The sequence below is a fragment of the Rousettus aegyptiacus genome, unplaced genomic scaffold (assembly GCF_014176215.1).
Source record: "Rousettus aegyptiacus isolate mRouAeg1 unplaced genomic scaffold, mRouAeg1.p scaffold_m13_p_8, whole genome shotgun sequence".
Lineage (NCBI taxonomy): Eukaryota > Metazoa > Chordata > Mammalia > Chiroptera > Pteropodidae > Rousettus > Rousettus aegyptiacus.
This window is the reverse complement of record NW_023416311.1, coordinates 11,850,797-11,870,334: the sequence shown is the minus strand read 5'-3', so window position 1 is coordinate 11,870,334 and position 19,538 is coordinate 11,850,797. Positions and strand designations below refer to the sequence as shown.

Below are 19,538 nucleotides of genomic sequence, written 5' to 3'. Positions count from 1 at the left end.
ATACTTAGCGGGGGCATTTTTCAAAGCAATAAATTATTAGTCCTTTCAAAGGTGGTTTCTATTTTTCTATAAAGTTATTAAGTTCGATAATGTGAACTACTTGCCTTCATGACGATTGATAGCAAGATTTCAGAATATGCCTTATTTTCCCCCCGATGTCTCAAATGATCATTTTGTGGCTAGAATATCCTTTACATCTTGAGCAAAAAAAAAAGAAGTACTAAAGAAACAGTTTCTCCAGGTCTGAGAGAAGGGCATGTGGTTAAGGGATGGTGCCTGTCTCTGCAAAGGGATACTGTGAAGTCTGCTCTTCATTGCACAAGGCAAATGTCCAGTGCCCTCCACACTGAGGTGGAAGCAGGGATGCTGGGTAATTTTGCAAGGCCATCTGGCTTATATCTTTTGGTTATGAAGGGCCTATAATTTAGATTTTTACCTTTTATCTGAATAAGGACTTCTCGTAAGTCACCCAGATACACTGGCAGAATTGCAGGATTGAGAACGAAAATTCCCTTTAGAACTTTAAACTTGTGTCTCACGGCTGGACCACACTGTTGAGCACAGATTAACATTTTTTTACAACCTCTGAAATGATTTTGTAAAGAGCACAATTGTAGTTTAGGACACTGCCATCTGCAGTGGGACATTTAAAACACACTTAGGTCCAGAAATCGTGACTGACACGTTCTTGTCACTCAAGGTGTGATGGGCACAGTATCTTCTGTTTTATTAACAATTCTAACAGGACATTATTTTGCCACACAAATTCTGATCTGTTAAGCAGTCCTTGAATGACTATTGTTTTGCATTTGAAAAAACAAAAAAATATATATTTTATTTGTGAGCATGTGTGAAGGCCATAAAAATGTTTGGCGGAGACTTGTAAAATGCAGCCTGAATGTTCTTCCTTGCTCAGTTATGTACTTTTCTCATGGATAAGAGGTCCCAGGATTTGGATGGGGCGTAGAGCATTTTTTTCTGACCTTGAGAAGATTCTCGCCTACCACACGAACAATGAGAACTACAGATAGAAAGAGCGTGCATTCCAACCCGAACGTGGTCGTCATCTGTCTCAAGGTCAGTGGCAGAGTTTCGTCAAGAGGATATGTGAGATTCTGATAGAAAAGAAAGTAGAGGGGAAAGAGGAAAAAAAAAAAAAGGTGATGGGAGTAAAATATAGAAAAGTGGAAAGGAAAATAGACACAGTAATTCCTATCGTTTTGCAGCAAAACAGCAAGTCCTAATAATTAATTAAATGTTTGCTTGTTATGTGCCGTTGACATACTAAAGCTACAACTAAGATGTAGCATCAAGCATTCCTAACAACAATGCCTTTAGAAGGTCTCAAGTCGAAGCCCAATGTTCTGTCTCTTTAAGAGACCAGCACAGCCAGAGTTTCTCCAGCTCTGAAACGGATTCCTTCTTTGATTAAGCACCAGGCAAGGCATTGCTTTGCTTTTAGGTGCCGTGCTCTGCAGAAAAGATGTAGCTTTAAAAACTCGGGTGAGATGAGCTGCCCCTGCTCTGAGGGGTATTTGCGAGCTGAGAACCTGGAGGGGAGAAAGCAGATTCACATCTCCTACTTCAGGCTCACTCATCAACATATGTGCCTTGCCTGGGATTGCTGGCAGCATTCACGTTGGTTTCTCTTTCTTTGTTTTCTTACCTTCCCATGTTTCAGTTGAATGCATATAGCTCGTATAAGATTACATCATGCCTCCTTAGATTGGAACTTGGAGCTTCCTGTGGAAGAAACCGTCCAGCATTGGGAATGCCCTCTTATCCTGTAGGTTCAATATGGAGGAGTCAGGGGTTCTCCATTGTTCATCAAGACCTGTAGAGTAGCAGATGGGAACCCCACAATCCTATATTGCACTGCATGTGGACTAAGCTGTTTGGTGAGAGGATAATTTCCATCTTACTAGTGAAAAACGGTCTGGGAAGCCAACTGAGCTGCAATTCCAGTTAGCAAAGTGACCCAAAGAAAGCTGTGTTTCCTACTCAGACTTGGCACCTGGTAAGCCCTGTGGTTAGTCAACATTCATTAAGCATCTACTCTGAGCCTGGCAAATAGACTTTTGATTAGTGACTGTTCTATTATTCTATTATCATTCATTTTAAATATCTATTTATAGAAACCTGATTAGACATTGTCTGTAGCTGAAATTCCTGCATTTATGTAGGTATGGCTGTTTGCTTTAGAGAATGTGTCCCATCCTATGTTTCCTGGACAGGGGAAAAGTGAGTATGTGAAAAAGGGAACATTTGACCCAGGTGGTTACAGTAACAGTTTGTGCTTGGATTTAGTCACCTCAGTTCACCTTACTAGTTGTAAGCTTGTCATGGATATTAAATGTATGACTACCCCATTCTATGACAGTGTAGATACGGCACAGTCCTGCCTTCTGTTCATTTATTCAGAGGTATTTTAAGACTCGATTAATCATATCCTACTGTGTTGCCTTGGACTTTAAGACTGTCAAATATTAGGGTCTACCTACACTTCCAAGATCACCTAGTCTGTGTCCATGGCTTCACCTCTCCATGCTCATGAATTCCTGATGATCTTCGCCTCTCCCCAGAGTCCCAGGCTAACTATCCAATTGCCTCTTGGGTAGCTCCATCTGGAGTTCCAACTCAACATGGCCAAAACGGGTCTCTTATCTCTCCCAGATCTTTATCTGATGCTCCTGAACTTGGTCATTAGTGTTACTATTCAATCAATAACTCGTAACACAGATCTAGGAGTTGACCTTGACTTTCGTACATTTTTATCCTTTTAAAAAATCATCCCCATGCACATGTATCTTCAGTCATTCAATGAGTCCTGTCGATTCTACTTGTAAAATATTTATCAAATCCTTTCTTTCTATTATATCCTTACTGTCATGTCTTTGTTTATGCAAAACTCTCACCATCTTTTGGCTTGAACTATGAGACTCTCCTAATGAATCTCCTGCTTTCAGGGGTTCATTCCCCCATTCCTAACACTAGCTGTTCCACATTCCTTGTGGAATACTGGGGTCTAAACTCCTTAGCATGACTTACAGGGCCATTTATCATCTCCTCTGTGCCCACTTACCCTGCTCATTAGCTCACACAGTCACACTTCTGTTCCTTGTATAAGTTCTTTCCTCTGGTTAGAACTCCTTTCTCTTCTGACTATGTTGAACAAGCTTCTGTGAATCCTTTAAAACCCAACACAAGCATCCTCACCTTGGTGAGTTCTCTGAAATCTGCCTTCTGCCCTCAGGCAGAACAAGCCGTCTCCTTTACCAAGTAGATGCATAGCACATTTTATGTCACTTATTACAGTAATTATAATAAAATTTTACACCGTAATACTTGTCTGTATTTTCCTTTATGAATAGACTTATTCAACTTTGTACCTCTGAGCCTGACAAAGGTTCTAGAATTCACACAATCAAATGAATCACCATATATTTTTGGCAATGTTCGTAAATAGGAAAACATCTTTATGTTCACAAATAAAAAAAAAAAACTAACAAAACCTTTAGAGTCAGAGAATTTGTATTTATTTTAGCACTCAGTGTTTAAATTGCATTTCTGATGGGCTGGCTCACTAGCTATGCTTCATGAAAGATCATGAAACACAGGGAAGAGGTTTATTCATCTCAGCATTGGGATATTTTGCTTTTCTGCAAAGCAAAGGGATCTGGGGACGTTTTGTAGGCTGGCCATGTCCCATGTAATCCCAACTGTGTCTAGAGATTCTAGCAAGGATGGAGAGTGTAGCTGGGACTTCACGGGAAGTCGGCTTTCATCAGAAGCACATAGGGGAAGCAAAAGAATATCGAACTGAGGAAGAAAGCTTTCGGTGGCCAAGTCAGCAACTCCCCCCATCTCTCTTTCTCTGGGGCCAAACAGACTCTTGCTTCTGTTTATCTTTCTCCCCCTTCTTCCTTCCAGTTCTTTCTAGAGGTCACCTCTCTCTGCTTCTCTGTGTACTGCATCTCTTGACTACTCATCAGATTCTACGATGAAATCTACCCAATCTAACAAGTCCAGCTGTCAAAACTCACCCCTTTATCCCTTTCCAAAAGTCCCTCTAGGAGAGGCTCCAGTTTGACCAGAGAGGGTTATGTGTTTGGCCTTGGCCCCCCGAGAGGGGCCTGGTTGAGTTGGGGCGGTGAGAAGAGCAGTTTTTCTAAGAACCCAGCAGAGGTAGGGGGGCGACAATTGGCATCTCTACAGCAGGCATGAAGGAGATGTCAGCTAACATATACCTGTAGCATCAGCGGCCTTTCCATCTCTGAAACCCTTAAGTAAAGGACACCCTCCAGCATGTAAGAGCTCTGCTTTTACTCTGTTCTAGGTCCAGACCACATAAGCTCTTTATAGGTAGGAGTCCTGTTGTAGGTTATGTGCTGTTAACACCTGCAGGGGGAGGGCATTTGAGGAAAAGAGTGATTGATCATCTCTTTTATGACCTTTTGATCTCCCAACTGTTTATCCAACTTCCTATTTAGCAATTTAAGGGAAAATTATTCTAATGAAGATAGCATAACCATTTAGGGATATCTCTAAGCAAACTTCTTCCATCTTTATAATGTCCACGCTGGTGTAACATACAGAAATACCAATAATAATGTGCATACCTTGCTCCATTGTAGGAAAGGAAATACCTTTTCCTCTTTCTATTTTTATTTCTCTGTGTGGGGCCCTGTAAGTTGGACTGACAGAAGACAGATTTACAGGAGAAAAAAAAAACATGCAAATATAACTAATATAAGTTGCATGTGACACAGGGTCTTCGTAAGGAAACGATGACCCAAAGAAGCAGTTTAAGCCTGAGTGTTTTCTACTAGATCGGATGAAAGGTGGAGGCGTCATGGAAAAACATGATAGGACAAGCTGAGAGAAATAAACTTTTGAGGGGGGCGAGCCGGGCAGGGAGGAGGGGATTGAGCAAGGCCTGTGCATTTGGATTCTTCTCGACATTGCTCCTTTTCCAGAGAAAAGAATGTTTTCCCACACAGGAAGATCACCTTTCATGAGCTTCTGTGACTTGTGTTAGGGAGAACGGGGAGCACAGAGGGTCCTTCCTGTACCTGCCGTTTCTCAGATCCTTTCAGCTTAACATATCCAGTATGCCAAGGTGCCACCTTTTGGGGTAGAGTTGTTCTGAAAGCCATCACTGTGCACCCAATCTTCTGCTCCAGAACCCTGGAACGCCTGGTCATATCTGGAAGTAAGTTTTCCCTCTTGCTTTTTAGCTCGCACAGCTCCTAACTTGAATCTTATTGCTGGTGCTAACTGCTTGTCTATGTTGTGTTCTGGTTATTAGTGAACATACATCACCCTCCGAGGCTCTTCGCAGGCAGAGTACATCTGCCTTGTTTTTGTAGCTCCACGGTGCAAATTGGATGGCATGTACTCAATAGTATTTGAATGAAACAAAGTCAGGAAGCCAAACTGTGTAATAATGAAGCCTCACCCCCCTAAGAATCTTATCTGTGACACCTACCCTCATTTATTCCCTCCTCTCATGACAAAGTCTGTTTCCTCCTAAAATCTGTCACTGTCCTGTTTGTTGTCTGTCTTCCCCGCTAGAACATAAGCACCATGAAGACTAGGATTTTATCCATCTTGTTTACCTGACAGAGTATTGAAAACAAATAACCATTGTGGAAATAAGCCAAGACCAACTAAATGAGAACAAGCGAAGGCTGTGTATTGAGAGCTTGCTGTAGCTGGGGAGTCAGCCACCATCACTTGTGTTTTGGCAGAGGCTCAAAGTTGGGCAGAAGAGAGGGAAAGCATTGTAATAGGGAAAACTGAAGGCTTCAGGGATGCCCCGATCAGAGGCTTTTGGCCTGGGGAAGACGCTGGTGGGCGATGTAGAAGCAGGACCTTCTATGTGACTGGTTAGGGTGTATATTTAACTTTCTCTGGTTGTTTTCCATTTGACTATCCAGTGCCTCATTTGTTGGTAGGAAGGAGGGGGGGGAAAGAGGGAGAGAGACAGGACTATTATCCAACTTCCATTCAGTAGATTTCATTTCGAACACCACATGTTAAGGAGCAGCTCATCAAAGCCGATATGGTGGCCCTTTTCAGGTGCATCCACCCTTGAACCATATCCCATATTCTAAAGTTGGGGAACCACGAAGAAGAAAGAGACTCTTTCGTCCTATCAATTGACCAAATAAGAGCCAAAGGCTTTTGAGGAGGCACTTAAAGAATTTTCAGTTTGCAATTGTGCAGAAGCTGTTGTTCAGGTAATTTAACATTGATTTTAGTTTAAAAGGCAATTAAGACAAAATGGGCTGCGACTAGCCACTTAGGTTAAATAAGCTTAGATTTAAATTGCTCCCCATTACCACCTTTGTTTTCTATGTTTGAGCTCTTTTTATGCTAATTTAGCTGGCACTAGAGTGGTGGCCCAATTCAGGCAGGTGGATGAAACAGGGAACAGAGCCTGGAAGTTGGTTATTGAAAGAGGAACTAGTTGACCCCAAATTGTTCCCAGGGTGAGATGGGTTCTCTTTTGGACTACTAGGAATATAGGTTAGTAGAACAGTCCAGTATTCTGGTTTCTTATCTCCGAAGTCATGAAAATGGTGCCCACTTTTTCACTCCTCAGTTTCACTTCTAGCTGTGTACCCTGAGGTAATGAACCAAAACAAGCTCATGACATTATGGGCAAGGATGTTCATTTCAGTGTTATTTACCATAGACTGAAAAGAAATCGTGTATTATAGCAGCATAACAATATTGATATATCATTTTTTAAATTAATATTATGGCAGAGACTCTTCAGTATATAGTGCAGAATGCCTCAATATTATAAGACAGTTTATATGGTAAAATGTCTGCTGTGCTTATGATTTTTTAGTTACCTATGTGATGCAAAATGTGGGTAGTGGATGGATTTGCAATAAAATATTGCATGTGGCTATCTTTGGATGGTAATATAATGAGGGTCATTTTCTTCCTGTGCTTTTCAAAATTTTCTAAACTTTCCACAATCTACACACATTGGTTTTTATAATTATAAAAAGCATTGAAAACAATGTTTGTTGTAACGCTATTTAAAAAAAAAAATTCCTCTCAGTGGCATGCTTGATACACAACACCTCGAGGATAAGGTTATATGTACATGCTAAATTACAAAGGGGTAGAGTGGACGTTGCGTTGCAAAAATTCTTTCTTGCTGGAGAAAAAGTCTGCTGAGCCTCATTAAAGAATGTCATTCACCTGGTTGTAGTTTAAAGTTGTAAGGTGAATCATTCTGTAGAGCGCGCTTCTAAACTATGCCCAGGTGATTCATGCATTTGTCTATTAGGAAAAGTGGTCATTTACTAGCAACCAATGTTGAGCTAATGGAATCCATTTCAGAATAGAAGCACAACAAGTTCACCATAAATCGTATGCTCTCCCTTCTGAATATGCTTCATTAAGCTCACCTTTCCTGATGCAACTGGATTATTAGATGTCAGGACAAAGAAAATCATTAGATCCCACTGTTCTAATCCTACAAAGTTCCAGTGTGGTTGCTATGTAATTTTATATTTTCACATTGAAACTGCTTTGTGCTTTTCTATGGGAAAATATTTTCAAACTGGTAAAGAAGCAATATTACTGTATTGTGAGGCATATCTCAGTAGGTCATTACCATAACTTCTAGCAGAAAGGATAATCTATGTCGCATTTTACTTCAAGGATAAGATTGATTTTTATAAAAATCTTTAGTGCACTGAGGCTTAGCAATTTTTTTTTCCCTATGAAGAAGCAATTAGATACTGGAGTTTTCCAGAAATGTTAGGTGAGTATAAGCCAAACCTTGATGTTTTTTTGAAGGTCTTATCATTTAGCATTTGAAGAAAAAAAGGCAGTTCCTGGTGAGAAAAATGCTACTGGGCATGCTGGCAGTTGTCAATACTCACGTGGCTGGGGCTGTCCACCATTTTCTTATATTTACATCTATTTGGAAAATTGACAAAAACCTGAAATAACAAAGAAGAAAATGATAAGTACTCATATTTCTTTTACCAAGAACTGCCCACTTGAATGATTTCTTCCAGGTACATGTATAGTCATACACACATACTTTAACAATAGTATACACATTCTCTTTATAGTAAAAACAAGCCACATACGTGTGTATATTTTTCACGTATATGTAAAAATATGTAAATGTATATCTTCAGTGATTTTATTGATGAACTATTTGTTGACAAAAAAAGTATATGAATGTATGTATACATGTACACATATATACAGACATACTTCATAATTAAAACAAGTTATGAGTCATATATATATATGAGTGTGCATACATATATATATATATATTTGGAGGTTTTATATATATAAAACACACATTACCTTTTATAAAAATATAAAACCAATATATAAATGTTCTCTTAGAAGGCAAACTACAGCTCTCTCTCACCCTCCACCATCAGCCCCAGTCTCCTCCCCTTGTCCCCAGAGAGAACTCTATTATAAATTTATATATAAATTTATATAAATTTACATAAATTTATATAAATTTATAATAGTTCCACAAATATATATATATATATACACATACATATATATATATATATCCTATAATTTTTTGTTTGTGCATTTACTTTCAGAAATGGTGTAATGAATCAGTTAAAACTTGCATTTTTATGTCAACGACAATTCACTGAAAATATGTCTATATAGGCATGCTATATAGTCAGCATACATATCTTCATTTCTATCTATACATATCCATGTTTATCCAGCTATTGATTATTCACAGGTAGTTTTAGTCAATTCTTTTCACTGCTATATAGTATTCCATCATAGAAAATGCATTTTTATGCTGATGGGTATTTAGTTTGTTGCTTTTTTTTCCCCTGTTATAAGCAGTGGTACAATTGCATCCATGAACATGGCTTGTGCATATGCTTTGTTAGGGTGGACATTAAATGTGGAACTGCTTGGTTATAGGGCATGCACATTTTCCATTTTAATAGATATTAGTCAGTTGGTTTCCAGAGTGACAATACCAATTTACATTCCCACAAGGAGACCTTCTCTCATTCTCGATATGGTGGTGGTGGTGTGTGTGTGTGTGGGGGGGGTGTTCATCCATTGCTGTTTTCCTCACAGAGTGGGAACAAGGAAACAACCTTAGCTCTGTATCATCATGTCTTGTCACCACAGATGCTGGTGTGGACCTTTAGTTCCCTTTGGGTGAGTACAGACACCATTTTAACTCTTTGCTGGGGCACTTACACATGAGAAGAGCAATTTATATCAATAACCAGGTTTGGCAACATCTGCCAAGGTTGTCACACTCTCTGATTAAATGGCCATATGTGCCAGGGAACAGGAGGACAAATGGGGTTGTAATTAGGGTTTGCTGTCTTTCCACTCACCACCCCCACCGTCCTTAACTTAGAATAACCTTGTGTTTGTGAACTGATTTGTGAATCAAATCATTCCATTGAGAATGCCAGTTTCTGCTGGTAAATAAAGTATAATAATACTTTATATTTGTGTATCTCTGTAATTACATAGTGTCTGGTTAAGCAAAAAATCTAGTTTCCATTTTGCTTGAGGCCATTGAAAACCATGACCAGAGGATATGTGCTTACATTAGATCATAACTGCTAAAATAATCAGGGAGTATATTGTACCATCACTGTGAAAGGAAGTTCTACCTAATGTTATCTTACCATCCTTTAAATGCCACTGCCCAAGAAAGGCAGGCAGAGAAAACACACATAAACTTTTCTTCACTCCACAAGGAGCAAGCAAAACACCATATTAATGCAATATTAAAAACGCCCTTAATGCATAGAAGGGAAGAAAATAAAACTTCTCATTTTGTTACTGGTGTGACAGAGATGGATGATGGTTAAGTAAGGAATTGGCATGTTCCAAAAAACAAAAACAAAAACCAAAACAAAACAGAAAAAAACCTGGAATTATTGCCTCTAGATGTGGAGCTGTAATAAATGCGAAAATAAATATCTGAAAGATTTATTAGCATTTTAGAATTTGCTTAGTGATATATAAAATTCTAATAAGTTGTGCACAAGGCCTTTAACTAAAATAAAGTACCCAAGAAGATGCCACATGAAGCCAATGAATATTTCACTATTAATCAAGTACAGTATATATATATATACACACACACGGAATTTTCTTCTGTGTTTAGAGTGTTTCATTCAATTGATAAGTGTTTGAAGAAGCAAGGCCTTCATAGTGCGTGTAGTTTGTGGTTCTGACTGTTAGGAAAAAGAAGAAAAAAACATGAATTTTTCTACGTCTAAAAGACTCACTTCTCCAGCCAAAATGGCTTACTCTTTAACCAAAACACCACTTAGATTGGGAATAGCTAGGATCTTGTGCAGCTCATCCCCGCTTAATTAAAAATCATAGATCTGTGTGGACTTTTTCAGAGGGGAAAATGGGAAATTTACTTTGATGCCACTATTATACTTTAAAGTGAATACATTTTCAAAGGTGGTTTCTAAAGTTCACCATGACCTGGCAAATATTTTTCTCCTCGAAGTAGGCTCAAACTTTCCAGCATTTTCATGTAGTACATATTGTGTAAGAAGATTTCCGATCACAACACTTTAACTACTAGAAAAAGTACAACAGCTTCTCCAAGGAAACACTGAAGAAAGCGTGTCCGCAGTGTTGGGGGAAGGGCGGGTTGGGGTTTCTAATTTTTACTGGTATTTATATGTGAAGTAGCATACTGGAAGCCGTAAATACTGTCCCGTGGACATTTTGAATAATGCAGGAGTAGTGTAAGTAATTGGAAGTGCTTATATCCTGCCTTTAGACATTTCACTGCTCGTGAGTTAAAATTGGTTGTCAAGTGTGGACTCAGAGGACCGTGCAAGGTGCCCTATTCTGTCATGTGGTACATATTTAATGCTTGAAAGAACAAGGAAAGGGACACGTGCAGGAGAGAGAGAGAGAGAGAGAGAAAGAGAGAGAGAGCGCGCGAGCGGCAAGATAAGGCTGCCAGCTCGGTGCTTTGCACGCGCTTGGGGAGGCGTGGAGGTGGGACGCATGCAGCCCGGTCTTCCACCGCCTTCCCGGGGCTACAAGACTTTGCAAAAACGTTGGGCGTCCAATTTGGCGAGTGTTTTTTGGCGGGGAGGCACAGGCGGCCCGGGAAGCTGAGCTGGGGCGCGGAAGCGTCCCTGGCACCTCGGTGGCCTCGCTTTGTGTGCGACCCCGCATTGATCGCCTCCTCGCTCCCACCGCTCGCTGGCTCTCCGTCTGCACGTCCTGCACCTGCTGGCGACGGCGTCAGGCTGCCAGGCAGTCAGGGCGAGCGCGGCACGGTGCGCCCGGCCGGGCACTGGAGTCATTTACATTGCTAGCACGTGGGGGCCGTGCGCTGTTGCCTCGGACTTCTCCCGTGTTCTCCCGGGGAGAAAGCAGGAGGCACTTTGCAGTCGACAATGAAATCTTGGCAGCTAATTGCAGTCGTGGGAGATGCCCTTCAGGTAAGGCGAGAGAAGAAGCCTCTAAATGCTGTCTGGGAAGGAGAGCCAGAGAGGGAGAGGGAGGGACGGAGAGCAGGCAGCTTCTGCTTAGGCTTCCTGAAGCCCACTGACTCACGGGAGGGGCTGAGAAAGGGACGGGGACCGGGGGCGGGCAACGGAGGGGAGGAGTGTGCAAATTGACATTTTTGGCTGCCTGTGGCAGAGGAGCCGCCGTCAGCCGCTGTCCAGCGTGCACGCAGAGAGGGTGGCAGCGTGTGTGCGCCTCGCCTCCGGGGCTGCTGATTAGAATAGGGACCTGGCGGCGGCTGGAATCCGGGAAAACCGAAGCCGCGATGGAAGGCTGCTGCCGCTGCGTTCGCAGTGCATGAATGAGCCGCGGTACGTAAGGCCACCCCAGGGACCGTTCAGGCTGGGCGCAGGGCTCGCCCCGGTGCACCCAGGGGCGCCGGCCGCCTGGGGAAGGCTGGGGGAGTCTGGAGTGACTGGGGAGCCCCGGGGGCGAGTTGATTTTCTTTACCAAGTAGAAGTTCATGGGGAACTTCATTGCCCACGCTCATTGGCTCCGTTTAACTTTATTTCCAGAGATGAATAAGCGTTTATAAGAAACAGCGTGAAAGTCCCAATAGGTTAGCAAGGGGCTTTGCAAGAGCTGCGCGGTTCTTTAAGTGAGAGGGTGATGAAACCGCTGGCCAGATGGGCCGAGCTTCGGAAAGTTGGCAGGTTCACGTTCAGGTGGCCCATGCGTGTGCGAGGGTGGGAATATGCACTGCATGTTTGTGTAAACATGTCTACCGTGCTAGTAGCGCTGGTGTGCACTCTCTCCCCTCTGCTTTTTCTGGTTCCCAGGGAAGAGACTGAGAATTGACATAACTGAAAACGCTTTGACTTGGGGCATAGGCTCTGGGCCATTTTATTAAATGAAATAAAAATTGGCTTTCTTTTTTTTTTTTTTTTTGAGAGATCAAATGCGGGAAATGTGCTTTGCCTTCCAAACTGATGGAATCAACTGGCAAGCATTTAAAAAACACGCCAAGTGTTGACTACGACATTTGTCAGCCCAGAGGGATCACCTTAGAAGACTCAATCTCAGCCGGCCTGTCCCTCTAGCCATAATTTTCAGATTACGGTGAAATTGGTTGTTTTTCTTATTTCCGTTGACAAGAGCTATGCTCTCCCAACACACACATTTAATAAGGGCTCAAGGGGAATTCTGAATCCAAAAGTTTTGTTGGCAAAATCATCTTAGCAAAATATTGATTACGTTACTTGCCAAAAAGAGACACTTTCTGCGTATCTTAAGCTATCTCATAATTTACTCATTGTTTATACGGTTTAATTTTGGTCACACAGAAATGACTATGGTTTGTAACGGAGGCAGTCAAAAATGATTGTGTAATCCTCTTTATCTGGGTAACTGGGTAGTAAATTGTTTAGGACTAAAATCTTCCTCAACCGTGTTTCCTATTCTTGATCAAAATTTATCTTTGGAAATCCAAAAGCCATGAGTATAAAAGTGTTTGTGAAATGAGAGTAAACTCGACTTCGTGGTTTGCGGTGATTAAGTTTGAAGAGGGTTGTTCTTCAAGTAAGTAAACTAAAGTCCCTCGGTGACAGCTGTTTACCACTGGCGTTCATAGGGCATGCAGACAGCATTCATGATTTGCATGCAAGAAGCAGGATTTTTCAACTCTTCTCTGCCCACTCGCACTCCCGCCACATGCCGATGCTTCCTGTGTGTTAAAATACTCACAGATTATGAAGCAAAATTGCTTCTCTGAATTGTGGAGGAAGTATTATCTTTCAGAGAGAAGGCTTCTTCTCTCCTTTCCTTACTGGTCTTCCTTTTCTCTCTTTTATTTCCTTCCTCTCTCTCTCCTCCCTTCCTTCTCTCCCATGCTTTTTTTCCCCCCTCCCATCCACCTGTATTTCCTTCTATCTGTCTGTCTTTACTCTTGTACCTGGAACACAGAAAGCTTTTCAGATATCTTCTACTACTACATTTTTATTTTAACAAATGTTTTGCATCCTGAAGGATCATCGGAATCTGATTTTTTTTTTTCCTTTTTGGTATTCTCTGCTTATGTGCAAGAATTAATCAGTTACCAGGCAATCCACTGTACACTAATCTTATAAAAAAGTGAATATTCAAACTTTTTTGGTCGTTTCATTTTAACCAAGCAAGTAGGCTCTTGGAGAATCCTTTATTACATGAAAAAAGAAGAATCTTTTTTGTTACCACCAAGTGATGGGTATTTACAACAGTGTACTTTGCCTTCTATAAATTTATTGGACTAGAGCATATTTTTATGTTTGTCTACTGTAACAGTATATTTCAGACCTCTATTTTCCCTGTTACCTAATTTTAAACTCTGGATTCATTTTAATATGTATTTATTTGGACTTAGTATAACCGTTAGCCTTGACTTATGGGCTAGCTTATTCATTACAAAAATAGTTTTTTTCCCAATTTTTTTTCTCTCTCCATGAGTATTACATAAAAGTTGAAGTAGATGCCAAATAAAGGGTTTTGTTTTTGTTTTTGTTTTTGTTTTTGCCACAGTTGCCTTCCTCTACTTTGTAGTTGTGAAATTTTGAGACTATATGGTCATATTCTGAGAACATTACATGAGAATCATAGATAATATCCCTTATTGTTTTCTGTTTACAGAGAATCTAGTTGGATGGGTCAGTCTCGAGCTAAATAACTATTAACAACATTCAGTGAAAGATAATTTTGGTCTAGTTTTTTGTCAAAATTTGTAATTTTTATGTTAGGTTTTGAGCAAAATTGCAGTACCAGAGAAATGGAACATGGTCCAAAAGAGAAAAAAACATTTATGAAATAATAATAAAACTTTATTATTATTAATTAAATTTTATTTATGTTTAAATATTAGCTTTTTTTAAAAAAACTTCACATGTATTATTAATCTTAGAGCTATTACAGAGGGGATTGGAATAAGTTCTTTGAAAGTAATTCTAAAGGAATGAAAATGAAAGTCTCTTGATGAGACTTTAATCTTCATCTTGGGTTGATTTTCCTGACAAACATAAAAGTCAATAGGGAGAAAAATCATGGACTGTACAAGTTTTTGGTGCTTTAGACTTTATTTTGATGTAGACCTGAAAACTTCAGGAGGTGATAATACATGAGATCTTCGCACATATTAATGGGTGCACATCTTTGTCCTGATTCTTTTTCTGTATTTTCATGCATTATTGAGCATTTGCTGGTGTTACGAGCAATAGTAAACCAGAACAAATGAGGGCACAAAGAATTTTTTGATCATACATTTTAATTTGTTCGAATTAAATCATATATAACAAAACAGCAGTCCCGATGATTTCGTTTTCATGCTGACCCCCCTCTGCTCCTGAGATACTAAATGAAATAAATCTATAAAAGTCGGCTTTTAGCACACAGCGCTTGGCTTGGAAACCTTTATATTTAATTATTCAATAACTATAATGTCCCAAAAAGTTTTTAGGAGTGTTTTTTTATTATTAACAGATATGAAGTTTAAATGAAAAGTTGTAGGGCGCGTGTATGCGTACCCAAAAAGCTGAAACAGCTTGTGTCAGCTACCGCAACTTGTTTTTGATTTAGCAAAACTAGGTTATGAATTCAAGCAATTAAAAATGACAAAAAGCCCAATTTCACTGCCTAGATTAATACACTTCCAATTTTTCCTGCTCCATAAAAATTTCAAAGTGTTCTTCCTGGTTAGGTGTTTGCATAACCTATAGGGTATTGGAAGGCCCCCATTTCGCATTTGCTTATGATGTCTGTCTGAAGGCTTTGATGTAGGAAGGTAAATAGGATCAATTGGATGTTCTTAATGCAATTTTGTATTCGCAAGGTCTTGTGAAATTATTTCAGTTGGGTTTAAAGGGAAAGCAAGAAAAGCAGTTGTTAGTTCCCTAACATTAATTGGTGGTGAATAATCTTTCAGCTAGTTCCAAATGCCAGAGAAGACTTTTCGAGAAATGATATAATCGTAGCAGAAATAGCGTATCCACATTCCCAGGATAGCATGCTATATGTATATATTTTTTTTCTTATGCAAACTGGGTATATTTGTTACTTTTTCTCTACTTCTATAGACTTGAAGTCTAGAATCCTGGATTTATGTTTATGTAATTAGCCAAAGCTCACCATTCTTTAAAAAGGGCCTTACAAAGGAATTAGTGGTCATGACCAGCCGCATTGAATTCCTGGCAGTTTTTGGTTAATGGGTTAAATTTTCTAGACCGGTTTGATGTATCTTGATCACACAAAGAGCAGATACACACAGACATACACCATCAAGAAGTCTGCCCTCAGCACCAGCCAGCTCTCTCACACTTTCCATCCAATGCAGAAAAATAGCAACGACCATGTGAGACAAGATGGCTCGTATGCCCGATGTCTGTGTGGGACAGAGGACCCCTTAAGAACCATATATCAGGAAGGCCGCTGCCAGCCCTTCCTTTTTTCATGATAAATCTATGTCTGCATTTGCTATAAGATTTCTTTGCTGTTTAATTGAAATCTCTGCTCGTGAGCAAATCAGATGTGTTTTTTGTTTTTTTGCTAACGAGATGAAAATACCAGTTGTGTCTATTATAGTTATTCACATATGTAAGTAGAGGCCTTCCATTTTTATTATAATGATGAGGATGATGAAGATAATGGGGAGATCACAGTCAACAGCAACAGGAAATCTAGGTCATGATGCTGATTTCTACCTGGGCACTTGCTGCCTCTGTGTGTCAGGCATTGGACTGGGACCTCCACCACATTTTCTCCGGTCCTTAGCACAACTCTGCAAGGTAGGTGTTGCTATGCCTAATTTAGAGACAGGGAAGCAGTCTTCAAGACTCTTTATAATTAGAATAAGCAATTAGACTCCAGATTTTTTTCTGGTGCCTATATACCAAGATACTGTTGAAAATGTACTCATCTGAATTTAGAAAGATACACAAAACTGGGACTCGACAGATGCCCTAAGCCAGTGGTTCTCAGCCAGGAGCAGTTTTCTTACTCCCCTCCTCTCCAAGGACAACATGCGGCAACAGACTGGAGACGTTTTTGGTTGTCACATTTGGGCAGGAGATGCTACCGGAATCTACTGAGTGCAGACCAGGGATGCTGCCAAACATCCTAGGATGCGCAGGATGGCCTTCTTCCCCCAAGCAACAAAGAATTATCCAGCCCCCAAATACCAATTGTTCTGAGGTTGGGACATCCTGCTCTCAGTGATATCAGTGACGCTATGACTAATCTCTACATATTCTGACTTTTCAAGAGAGTAGATAAGGTTTGTAAATTTCAGTTATGAAACTTTTAGCATCTCTGATTGGATACTGTGAATAGGATCATGACACAAAGTTAGAAGATCCATATTTTCTTACAATTTGACTTAAAATTTTACAGCTGCCTACAGCTGCATCTCTCCTTATAAATATGGCATGAACCATTGTGATTTGAGTACCTCCTTTCCCTTAATTTACTCTGTGCTACCTCGACAAGCACCAGAGAATGAAATTTCTTTGAATAAGAGAGGAATGCAATATCACTAAATGAGTCTTGCAACATTCTAAGAACCTTTCTTCTTCCCCCTCAGTATTCTAACACCATTATTTTCCTTGTATTTTTAAAGGTTTGGCAAGTAGGTTTATTTGCTTACCATTTAATAAACACTTAAATAGTATTTCATATGTGCCAAACCCTGTTATAAATGCTTTAAAATATTAATTCATTCCTTAAAGCAAGCCTAGGCGGTCGATATTGTTATTAGCTACTTTTTACAGAGGAGAAAACCATGGCACCAAGAAGTTGAGTAATTTTCCCAAGGTCACACAGCTTTTAAGTGGCAGAGGTGATCGAAAGGCCACAGCCTGGGTTCCTAACCACTTCTCAGCACTTTTCGTAATTCCAGTTTCTAAATGCTAAATGCTGGAATCTTAAGTGTTTAGGCACCGTCTTCACTTGGGTTTTGAAACAAAAGACATTTCAGCTTCATTTGGGGGCAGCTGGTCCAGAAAGCTACCTTAACCATTTTTGCATGAGAGTGAACGATGATGCCCACAGCTTTCTTTTTCACTATTTAACTACTCAGTGTGCACGGAATCAGGGTCCGAGGACTTGGCCCACTTGATCTCACTAAAGCCAGTCTGTTTATCTTCTGTCATGTAGACCACGGGAGTGGCCATGCCTGTGTCTCATTCTCCATTGAATTTCCAGCATGTAGTAAAACCTATGAAGAGAAAAACAATGTGAGTAGATTTTTAAATAGAAGTGCCAGTTCAACACAATTTTTTTCTGCATTAGATGAAGACCTTGCAAGTCTGCCATTAAACATGTATACATGAGTTGTTTGAAAAAAAAATGAGATGGCAGTCGAGAACCCAAATAAATTTTCGTTGAATGAGTGAATAAATGGATAGAAGTGTTTATATTAAAACTTTTCTTATTTAGGATGTGTGTGGATTTATACTTTAAAAGGAAATATCTCATATAGTGAATACAAAATATTAGAGGAAGAAGAGGTTGCAGCCCTGGAAACCACTGATCTCACTGATGTCAAATGATGTCAGTTCCGTGCCAGCTGCCTCCTCAGCCTTCCAACCCAGCCTTAACGTGACTTGAGTGTTGGTACGTAGCTCTCTGTGCATTGCCCCACAAAAAGCTCAAAGATCCAGAACCACAGGACAGAAAGACAAGGTACAGATTCCTCCACAGAGAGGGGAAGGCTGATCCCTCTTGAGCAGCTTTGGTTTGTCCATCCAGCAATGCCATAGGCTTAGAAACAGACTCCTGAGCCACCCACCCCTAACCGTGTAACAGTCCGAGACTGAGCTGGAAGTGGCAATTGTCACAGTCCTTCCTGTGTATTTCGGGCCCAATGAACTCCCATTCACACAAAGAAAGCAAGGAGTGAATCCCATTTCAGAACTGTCAGAAGACTGATGTTGAATCCATTATCGTTCAATTTCTTTTTTTAATATAGTTCATTGAATTGGCTTTTGTGGAATACCTATCCCGTCTAAATATTGATGCAGGAAACGGTTTAAAATTAAACCAGAATGTGTTGTTCAATGGTAAACAAATGAGAATAAGTTCACATAGCTCAGACTATCTGATAAGGTTTTATGAGTGTTGTCTATTAGTCTACAGTGCTGAAATACATATGTCTTGCTTAATGTTAAAAGAAAAAAAAATTATAGAAAATTGGATTTAAAATAGCCATTTTAATTCCATATTCAGTAGAATTGGTTTCTAACATATTTCCATACTTGATATGACTCTGCTTTTAACAATAAAGACACCCAGTAATAAACTTGGTATGACATTAAAAAGAGTGCATTCGACAAGGGGAAAATGAATTTCTGCTGAATCCCTATTATAAAATTTGCCCAGATTGCTAAAAATGTTGAGGTTACATCAACATCGTAAGTGGTTCAGGCTCCAATTCTGCTTCTGAAAGAAAAAGAAACCAGGGGTTTTTGTAATGCACTAGGTAACTGCTCTGTGTGTAGAATTATGCACTATTATCATTAGTGGTGATACAGTCTTTGAGTGTTTGCAATGAGCCATGCACTGAGCTCATATCTGCCTATATGTTGTTGAATTGAACATGTCCAGCAGCCCTGTGAGGTGAATGTTCCTGTTATTCCCATTTCTCATGAGGGGAGACTGAGATGAGATGATCTTTCTACGTTTACCAACAGTTAGTGAGTAGAAGGATAGGTAATTAAATTTGAAACTTTATGACTCCATCTCCCCACCCCACTTTTTGACTCAAAGCCATAAAAATCATTTGACATGAGTAGAAAGTGAATCTGACATAAGCCCGATTTGTTTACTTCAAGGAAGTCCCTGTGATCTTAGGGCTAACCTTCTTATAATCTTGGCTGAATATGTGTGAATGGATGGGTGGATGGGTGAATAGACAGACTGACTAACGATACAGAAACAAAATTGACAAAGGATATGATTATAGTTTTCAGAAAAATAAATGTAAGTACCAGCAAGTATATGAAAAATATATTCTTATATACATATATGTAAATATT

General features: G+C 39.9%; 1 protein-coding gene across 24 annotated transcripts in view; it reads left to right on the top strand.

Moving 5' to 3' along the window:
• Positions 1 to 19,538, top strand: part of RBFOX1 (RNA binding fox-1 homolog 1) — a 1,358,182-nt gene that overhangs the window by 357,918 nt on the left and 980,726 nt on the right. The window contains exon 1 of one of the 24 annotated variants that reach the window (XM_036226151.1): positions 10,709 to 11,480. The exons of 18 other annotated variants lie outside the window; for them this stretch is intronic. In XM_036226151.1, the coding sequence (XP_036082044.1) occupies positions 11,436 to 11,480 (45 nt within the window). In that variant the 5' untranslated portion in view covers positions 10,709 to 11,435. Of the gene's footprint in view, positions 1 to 10,708; positions 11,481 to 11,667; positions 11,859 to 19,538 lie in introns of those variants that run through there. 5 more of the 24 variants (XM_036226163.1, XM_036226166.1, XM_036226180.1 and 2 more) reach the window with 5 other exon arrangements.